This window comes from Chaetura pelagica, unplaced genomic scaffold (assembly GCF_000747805.2).
Source record: "Chaetura pelagica isolate M959 unplaced genomic scaffold, ChaPel_1.0 scaffold172, whole genome shotgun sequence".
Lineage (NCBI taxonomy): Eukaryota > Metazoa > Chordata > Aves > Apodiformes > Apodidae > Chaetura > Chaetura pelagica.
Genome location: NW_009952433.1, coordinates 49977 through 59164, shown reverse-complemented (window position 1 = coordinate 59164; position 9188 = coordinate 49977). Strand labels below are relative to the sequence as shown.

At 54.5% G+C, this 9188-nt stretch overlaps 1 protein-coding gene across 1 annotated transcript in view; it reads right to left on the bottom strand.

Annotated features, from left to right (window-relative positions):
* Positions 1-8725, bottom strand: part of HARS (histidyl-tRNA synthetase) — a 12243-nt gene extending 3518 nt beyond the window's left edge. Inside the window, exons 1-9 of the mRNA XM_010008289.1 lie at positions 8639-8725; positions 7820-7939; positions 7557-7652; positions 6929-7054; positions 4838-4945; positions 2513-2611; positions 473-566; positions 242-369; positions 5-137 (exon numbers count right to left, since the gene is read on the bottom strand). Of these exons, the coding sequence (XP_010006591.1) occupies positions 5-137; positions 242-369; positions 473-566; positions 2513-2611; positions 4838-4945; positions 6929-7054; positions 7557-7652; positions 7820-7939; positions 8639-8716 (982 nt within the window). The 5' untranslated portion in view covers positions 8717-8725. The remainder of the gene's footprint in view (positions 1-4; positions 138-241; positions 370-472; positions 567-2512; positions 2612-4837; positions 4946-6928; positions 7055-7556; positions 7653-7819; positions 7940-8638) is intronic.
* Positions 8726-9188: the final 463 nt, after the last annotated feature.

Below are 9188 nucleotides of genomic sequence, written 5' to 3'. Positions count from 1 at the left end.
TGGCGGCGCCCCCCGGCCACGCTGCCCACGCGGACGGGCTCCTCCACGGGGTGGTTCTCCTGCTGCAGCAGCACAGCCTCAAAGATCACCCCCGTGTAATAGTCCAGGCCCCGCGCCAGGCTCAGGTCGAAGGAGATCTGGGGGACACCAGGGCAGCCCCGTCACCCCACGGGCGCACGCAGGGGGCCCGGGCTGCCCGGCCAGGGGGGCAGCGCCCGCCCCGGCCCCCGCCCCTCCTCACCTTCCCCGTGATGCCAAACAGCGCCAGGTACTCGAACAGCAGCTTCATGTCCCCCAGCCCCTCCTTGGCCAGCTTGTTCTGGGACAGCCTGGGGTCCTGCAGGAGCCGCTCCACCAGCTCCAGGCCGCCTGTGGGAAGGAGCCGCTGCCTCAGGGCTGCCCGGGCCGGGTCCCCCCGGGCTGCCCGTGCTGGGCTGGCAGGAGCAGGCCCAGGGCTGCACCCCCTGCTCACCCTGCAGCTGCACGTACTCCCCGATGCGATCTGCAGCCTCAGGAGAGAGCCCCTTCTCTCCCACCATCTCGCTCCTCACCTCTTCCCACGGCATCTGCGGGGGGACACGAGAACCTCTGAACGCTGCTCAGGACACATGTGCCCTCAACAGATCTTTATAGGTGCATGAGAGAAGCAGCAGATCAAGTGCTTTCAGAGCATGGTCATTGGTCCTAGCTCCATTTCTTGTCCCCCTGGGCAGTCTCTTTGTATCCCAACCTTGCAGTCAGCAAAGCTGCCCAATACTTGCAGTCCCAGTGTGGATACTTTGGTTTTGGTTTCTGGCCAGAAATCAAACACTGGTACTGTAAAAGCACCAGCTGAGAGAGGTCTCTCTGCTGTGGTTTCCCTGGTAGGGTCATTACCCTTCAACACCAGTCAAGAAAGTGCTGCTGGTCATGCCCAGCACCTGGAAAGGTGTGAGGAGGTGCCTGGGCCATGCACATTCCAGTGGAAGCAGAACACGCTGCAGCTTTCCCCCGACCAAGGGGTCAAAGAGAACCAGTCTTGGTCCCATCGAGCTGCACTAATGGAAATCACAACAGCATTTCAGCATGAAAAGAAAGGAACAATCCCATTCCCAAAAAGCCCAGTCCTCCCTTCTTATTGCTTTTCCACACACACAGAGCCCCAAAACACTGGATACTGGAGAGGCAAGCATAGTGCCCAGTTTTCCCGTCTGACCGCTGAGCCCCACGTGCCCCCCCTCCAGAGAAAGGCTGGAACAAAAACACTTCCATGTTGCTCAGCATTTTCCAGCCAGTTCTCCTGCCTTGTGGTAAGAGCAGCCCCGAGGGACACAGACTCACTGCAGCAGTGGCAGCTGCAGCCTGGGGCTCCAGCCCTACCTTGTCCAGCTTGTCCACGCTGGAGCAGATGGTTCGGAACTTGCTGTCTGGGACCCCACAAACCGCAAACATCCCATCCAGGATGCGCCGATCGTTGACCTGGCAGAGAGGGAACAAGTCATTCACCACCAACTCAACAGGTGCTTCAGCTCTGTCCACTTTCTTCTCTAAGCACAGGAGAGAACTGGTGTCTGCCAAGATCTCTTGCTGTCTGCAGTTCCTCCCTTCCCCTCTGCTGGGGAGCCAAGCTGCCCCTCTGCCCACAGCAGCTCAGCCAGGACTGACTCCTGCAGAGCCAGGGAAGAGCCACCACACCCTCCTCCAGCCAGACACCTCCCTCAACAGAGAAGAATAACCAAGAGGGCCTGTGGGTCCTCTGAAGGGGACATGTGAAAACAGCTCAGGAAGAGACCACAGACTAAGGAGATGAATTCAGTGTGCTACCCAGTGTAAGAGCACAGGGACATCTGATCATCTTAAAACCTCCTCCCTAAGGATTTATTTGTTGGGGATTTTTTAATAGCACAGTGAATTCCAAAGTGAACCATGCTCTGTAACAGTAGGTAATTGAGGCCAAAGCCTGAGCTATGTTCAACACTTCCATGGTTAGTGAGAACATCTGATTAAACTAAACAGAAAAAAAAGACTGCTCAGGTGCCTGACATCCTCCAGCAACATCAACCAGTGGCTCACAGAAGAGAACAACCTCAGCAGGTTAGTCTGCTGTTGCCCATTGCAGTGGTGCCTCCTCATCCTCCCAGGCATCTGCTCTCAGCACCCCGACAGGCAGGAGCTGGGCAGGCAGCTCCTGTGCATGGCCCTGCAGCTCATCCCAGGGGCAGGTAACCAGGCAGGAGCTCAGCACCCAGCCCACACTGCAGAGCCCACCAACGTCTCTCTGAGGTCCCACCACCCTCCTGCACACCAGGCACTCCCACCCACTGCTCTCCCACTGCTGTGCACCCATCCCACCCAACCCACACACCCAGCACCATCTGCTGCCACACCAAGATAACAGAGGCTTCAAAGCAAACAGCAAGTTCAACCTGCAGCAGGACACAATTCTTCTTCTGGAAGATGCCTCAGCCCCAGGAAGGGCACGGTAAGACCCCACGGCGGCAGTGGCAGCTGCAGCCTGGGGCTCCAGCCCTACCTTGTCCAGCTTGTCCACGCTGGAGCAGATGGTTCGGAACTTGCTGTCTGGGACCCCACAAACCGCAAACATCCCATCCAGGATGCGCCGATCGTTGACCTGGCAGAGAGGGAACAAGTCATTCACCACCAACTCAACAGGTGCTTCAGCTCTGTCCACTTTCTTCTCTAAGCACAGGAGAGAACTGGTGTCTGCCAAGATCTCTTGCTGTCTGCAGTTCCTCCCTTCCCCTCTGCTGGGGAGCCAAGCTGCCCCTCTGCCCACAGCAGCTCAGCCAGGACTGACTCCTGCCGAGCCTGGGAAGAGCCACCACACCCTCCTCCAGCCAGACACCTCCCTCAACAGAGAAGAATAACCAAGAGGGCCTGTGGGTCCTCTGAAGGGGACATGTGAAAACAGCTCAGGAAGAGACCACAGACTAAGAATTCAGTGTGCTACCCAGTGTAAGAGCACAGGGACATCTGATCATCTTAAAACCTCCTCCCTAAGGATTTATTTGTTGGGGATTTTTTAATAGCACAGTGAATTCCAAAGTGAACCATGCTCTGTAACAGTAGGTAATTGAGGCCAAAGCCTGAGCTATGTTCAACACTTCCATGGTTAGTGAGAACATCTGATTAAACTAAACAGAAAAAAAAGACTGCTCAGGTGCCTGACATCCTCCAGCAACATCAACCAGTGGCTCACAGAAGAGAACAACCTCAGCAGGTTAGTCTGCTGTTGCCCATTGCAGTGGTGCCTCCTCATCCTCCCAGGCATCTGCTCTCAGCACCCCGACAGGCAGGAGCTGGGCAGGCAGCTCCTGTGCATGGCCCTGCAGCTCATCCCAGGGGCAGGTAACCAGGCAGGAGCTCAGCACCCAGCCCACACTGCAGAGCCCACCAACGTCTCTCTGAGGTCCCACCACCCTCCTGCACACCAGGCACTCCCACCCACTGCTCTCCCACTGCTGTGCACCCATCCCACCCAACCCACACACCCAGCACCATCTGCTGCCACACCAAGATAACGGAGGCTTCAAAGCAAACAGCAAGTTCAACCTGCAGCAGGACACAATTCTTCTTCTGGAAGATGCCTCAGCCCCAGGAAGGGCACGGTGGGAAGGCAGGGGTGTGCAGAGCAGCACACACACTGAGGAGGTGTCCCTGCTAAAGGAGCACCAGGAGCTTTGACAAGGGCAAGCCTGTGTTTTACTGTAGGCTGTGAAGGTGACAGTCACCCCATTAAGTCATCTGGTGTGCAGGGGACTCTGGTCAGTGCCAGACAGAACCTAATTAACCGCAGCAGTTAAACACCATCATTTAACATGACACACAGAATGAGTTCTCAAGGGGAACATTTTATCTGGAGCTTCAGCTTTTGCAGTTTTTCCTTCTCTCTTCCACATCCAGTGGGATTCTTGCCAATTCCTTGCAGCAGGTGGGATAAAACCCTGTGGCTGCATTTACAAACCAGCATTATCACCTTTTCATTTTCTTGTGTGCCCCTTGAAAATGGAGCCACAGTTGGGACAGTGTTAAGGAGCACTTTATTAGCTAAAAGTCAGCTAAATGACTGTATCTGAGATTATCTGCAAGTCAGAGGCTTTGAATTTGGGTAATACATCAGGACTTAAAGAATCATGGAATGGTTTGAAAGGCACCTTAAAGACCATCTAGATCTAACCCCCTGCATGGGCAGGGACACCTCCCACCAGCCCAGGCTGCTCCAAGCCCCATCCAACCTGCCCTTCAACACTGCCAGGGATGGGGGAGCCACAGCTTCCCTGGGCAGCCTGGGCCAGGGTCTCACCACCTTCATAGCAAAGAATTTCATCTTCATGTCTTACCTGAATCTCCCCTCTTCCAGTTATAATCCATCCCCCCTTGTCCTTGTACAAGCCCTAGTCAAAAGCCCCTCCCCAGCTTTCCTGTAGCCCCTTCAGTACTTGCCCACCTACTTTCAGAGTTAGACCCACACAGACTTGGAATAACAATCATCAGTTGCACCTTCATCATTTAGAATCAACATTTTAGCATAAACCAGAAGTGTCCTTTTCAGGAACTTCAGCATCTTGAAAATTCTGTCCTTTGTCTTATTTTTAAGATAATGCATTTGAACCAATTTAAGATACCTTAACTTGGGCCTCAGGAGGCCTGCAGCCTCAGGAGACCTCCTGGCACTCCCAGCTGAGGGCAAGTCTGACCTGAGGTCCAGCCTTTTGCCATCTGCACCACGAGGAAGCAGAGGCCTTGGTAAGAGCAGGACCAGGTGCTGCTGCCTGAAGCCACAGCAACAGCCAGCAGGGCTTCCCAGGGTGGCACAGAGAAACCCTCCTGGCCTCACCTTAATGAGGAAGTCCCCCAGCTGCAGGTCACTGAGGATCTCGTGCACAATTTTCAGGCACTCGGCGTCAGGAATCATGGGGTCAAACTGCCCGGCGATGTCAAAGTCCTGGGGATGAAGAAGGGCAGTGAGCAGGGCTGGGGGGGCTGCAGCAGGGCAGCTCAGCTGTCAGCAGCACTTTGCTCACAAAAAGCAGTAGGAATGGGCTTTAAGGAAGCACTAGCCCAGGTCCCAAACAGCCCAAACAGGGTCCCAAAGGGGCAGGGTGTGGGCTGTGACCCGCTCTGAAGGGGGCTCAGCAGGGCTCTCCCCTCCCCTGCACTGCAAAGTTTCTGTTCTGTGTCAGGGCCAGTGAACAGGCTGGGAGAAGCCATCCTGCTCTTCCCTGCTTTCTGCTCCTGGAGGTGTGACCTGCTCCCTTGCCTCTGACACAGCAAGTTGCTGCCTGATGCACTTGGAGGCAGAGACCCTTGAAAAACAACAAAAAGGAGACAGCAGAGCAATCAGCAGCAGTAAGTAAGCAGAACAAAGGAAGGGGAAGAGAATAGGACTTCTTTGGTGGGACCTAAATGCCTTGATTCTTAGGATGCTCTTTTTATAACACGCATGCCAATCAAGTGAATGACCAGGGAAGAAGACAAAAGAAGTCATCTCAACTGAGGTAAAATCAAAGTTTCAACTGCTGAAACAGAAAAAGAAATCAGAAAGCCTGAGTGGTCTCCACCAGAGATCACCAGATGAACTGTCATGTAGAACTAAAGCCTATCATCAATATTCAGAGAGAAATAAAACACAGAAGCAACAAGAGACCTCTTCTTTAACTCCCATTTGTGAATCCCTAAATGCAAAACCTTCAATGAGATTCTGAGTATAAGAATAATTGTAATTAAGTGGGTAAATTCCAACATGGCTTCACCAAGCTTCCAAAGTAAACTGGAGCCGTGGAGGAGGTAAGAGATGAGATCACATCAGATGAGATCACACCAGTCACTGCCTGATCAGCTGAGTGCAAGACAGGCTGATGCAATCCCTGTGGAAGTTGGGCAGGGTTTGGCACAGTCAAGGAAGTGCCACTACCACTGTACATGGCACAGGTGAAAATCTCACTGAAAAATACCCCACCTGAGAGCTGGTGAACTACCTGTAAGAAAAGATGCAGAAAAAGCTACTGGGCTGAGAAAAGCAGCAAAGAATTTCCAGGGAGGAAAGGCTGATTTATGTGGCCTGAGAAGAGAAAGACTTCCTGAATAATTTCCCAAATATTTATCTGGGAAGGGAGAAGAATCCATCTCAAGGGATGACAACTACTGGCATAGGAAGGAAATTATGAGACACAAGTAAGATTCACCTGGATACTAGAAAAGTGTTTCTAACTATTCTAGGAGTGAGATCTTGGGCCCCTCTTTCAGATGAGACAGCAGCAAAGACTACAAGCTGCCTAGAAATAGGAGTTCACCCAGCTGGAGCTGGAAGATCTTCCTGGGAGTTGTATGATGACACAGGAATATGTTTGTTTGCAGTATGAGGCCCTGGGGACTGCACTAGGACAGTGGAACAAAGTCATTCCTCGGGGCTACCACACTCATCTGAGAAAGCCATCAAGGAAATTGCTTTCTTGTCTACTCTGTAATTTGGCCTCCAGGTTTTTCCTGTCCTTTGAAGTAGATTGAGAGGGCACAGGGCAGAAGCAGCATCTGCTGAGGCTGATCCACTCACCAGCTTGGTTCATGGGTCCTGCTAACACAGCCAGGAGCTCAACTGCTGCCTGATTTGGGATGAGAAGGGAACTCTTCCCCTCCACCACCGTGGGATGGAGCAAGGACCTGCCCTCCTGCACCGTGCCAGGCAGGTGGAGTCACCTGGGGTAGCTGGGGACTGTGCTCCCTCTACCCCAGCACCCTGTGCCATCACCCTCACTCTCAAGCTGTTCTTCACGCCCGTAAGGACACATCAGGGAGAAAATCAGTGGATCTCCTGACATTTCCACAGCCACAGGGTAACACTGCCTTGGGGCCTAGGTTTTTAAAGTCCTAGGTCCCCAGCAGCAGTGCCCAGCCACCCAGCAGTGCCCCTGCCCAGGGCCAGACTCACACACTGGTAGAACTCCCGGTAGCGACCTCTGGTCATGGCCGGGTTGTCCCTCCTGTAGACCTTGGCGATGTGGTAGCGCTTGATGTTGGTGATCTTGTTCATGGCCAGATAGCGAGCGAAGGGCACCTGGGGTACTGGGGTTAAGGATGGGAACAGGGAGGGGCCACCCCACCAAGTTACCAGTCACAGGCAGTGCTGGGTCCTCACCATCTCCCCTGGGCACAGCAACTGCTGAGACAGCTGGACTTGCTGCAGCTGCCCAAGCCCTCCACAGCCACCCCAGACACAGCCCACACGTGCTGCCATGAAGGGCCCCCACAGGCATCTCCCAGCACCACCTCTGGCTGGGTCTCAGTCTCCCGTGGGCTGTATGCTACAGCAGCAGCCTGGTCTGGGGACCCTGCTGCAGGAGGAACCCCACATGCCACAGACCTTCCCCACCTCCACACACAAACGATGCTTCACCAAACAGAAACAAAGGGCAGTAAATATCTGAGCAAAGGTTCTGCATCCACTGAACCACGCTGCTTGTGCCCTCCCTGCTCCTCCCTCGCCCTCTGGACAGTGCTGCCCCAGAAGGGGGGTGGAAAAGGTGACCAGAGCCCTCAGGGCTGGCTGTGCAGGATACTGTCAGGTCATAGCGCAGGGACAGCAGCTCTCCCCCTTGATCTTTCAGATCATAGATGAGCTTTGAGTCTTCGCCGTATTTCCCTGTCAGCGTCTCCTACAACAAAAGGACACAGGAACAAAGCACCTTCAGTGACAGGGGACCAGCCCCAGAGCACGCAGGAACAGAGGAGGTGGGAGAAGGGAGCTCAGCCCTCCACACTTGGCAATCTTTCAGCTGCAGGCTCCTCATCAGCTCAGCCAACTCACTGTGTCCTCACTCACCTTCAGCTCAAACACTGGGGTGTCAATGACTTCTGCCCCGTGGCGCCTGAAGCAGCTGGTGATGGTGCTGAAGACCCTCTCCCTAATGGCCATCTGCTTGGGGCTGTAGTCCCGGGTGCCCTGGGGGGGAGAAGGAGGAGCAAAGGATGTGTTGGGTGAGGGGAGTGCAGGGGAGAGAGATGTGAGAGGCAACGAATCATGTTGGGGTTTGGAAGGGACCTCTGGAGATCATCTGGCCCAATAGGGTCACCCACAGCAGCTGCACAGGGTGGTGTCCAGACAGGCTGGGAATGTCTCCAGAGAAGGAGACTCCACAACCTGTCAGGGCAGCCTGTCCCAGGGCTCTGTTCCCCTCACACAGCCTGCCACTGGGTTTCTCTGGCTGGTGTGTGCTTGGCAGCTCCCTCACACCAGCAGAGCTGCATATCACAGCACTCTGTGCTCACCCAACCTACCAGCACCTTCCTCAGCTCCCTCCAGGTGAAGAGGGAACTGGAGCAGCTTGAGGATCCTTGAGAGCCAACACCTGTGGGCAGTGCTACAAGAGCTGAAGAGTCTTAACCCTGAACTCATTGGGATTCATAACCTGACTTCAGATAGTGCAACCCAAACAGACAGGAGACCTCTCGTGCCAGGCAGTGACAATAATACTTAAACAAAAGGGAATCTGATCTCCTGACCACACCAGCTACTGGCTGCCTTATCACAGAAGCACCAGAAGGTCTTTAAGTCAGTTGGGGATGTGTCAGATGCTGTCAGAGATGTTTCCAGCTCTTTTGCTGAGACTCTGCAAACAAGTGTATGTGGTAGGGAAGTTACCTTTGGGGTCTTGAGCACAAACTTGTGTTTCCCCTCATCTCCCCCCAGCTGTGCCTTCATCTCCAGCAGCTTTGCCATGTCCTTTGCAATCTGGGGAGAACAAGGAAGGAGCTGGAGGTGAGCCCAACCCACAGGCCCCCTCCACGCCTTCAGCCTCAGCATTCCCAGCACACCCAGAGCCCTCAGCTGCAATGCATCCACTATTCCCAGTCTCCCCCAGTAACCAGAGGGGTACTCCCTGCTCCCACAACAAGCACCCTCAGCACCCCCACCACTCTCTGACCCCCCAGACCACCCACCACCAGCTCCTCCTACCTGCACCCCAGCATCCTCCTCCCAGCTTTAACACCAGCCCAACATCCTCCTCCTCCTCCCCAGTCTAACACCAGTATCACCAGTTCCCACTCCCAGTCTCCCTCGCATCCTCACCTCAGCAACCTCCAGCCCAGCGCTCCCATTCTGCACCACATCCCCCTTCCTACCCTCACCACCCCCAGTTATCCCCACACCACCACGCCCAGTAACCCCAGTTACCTCAGCAGCCCAACCC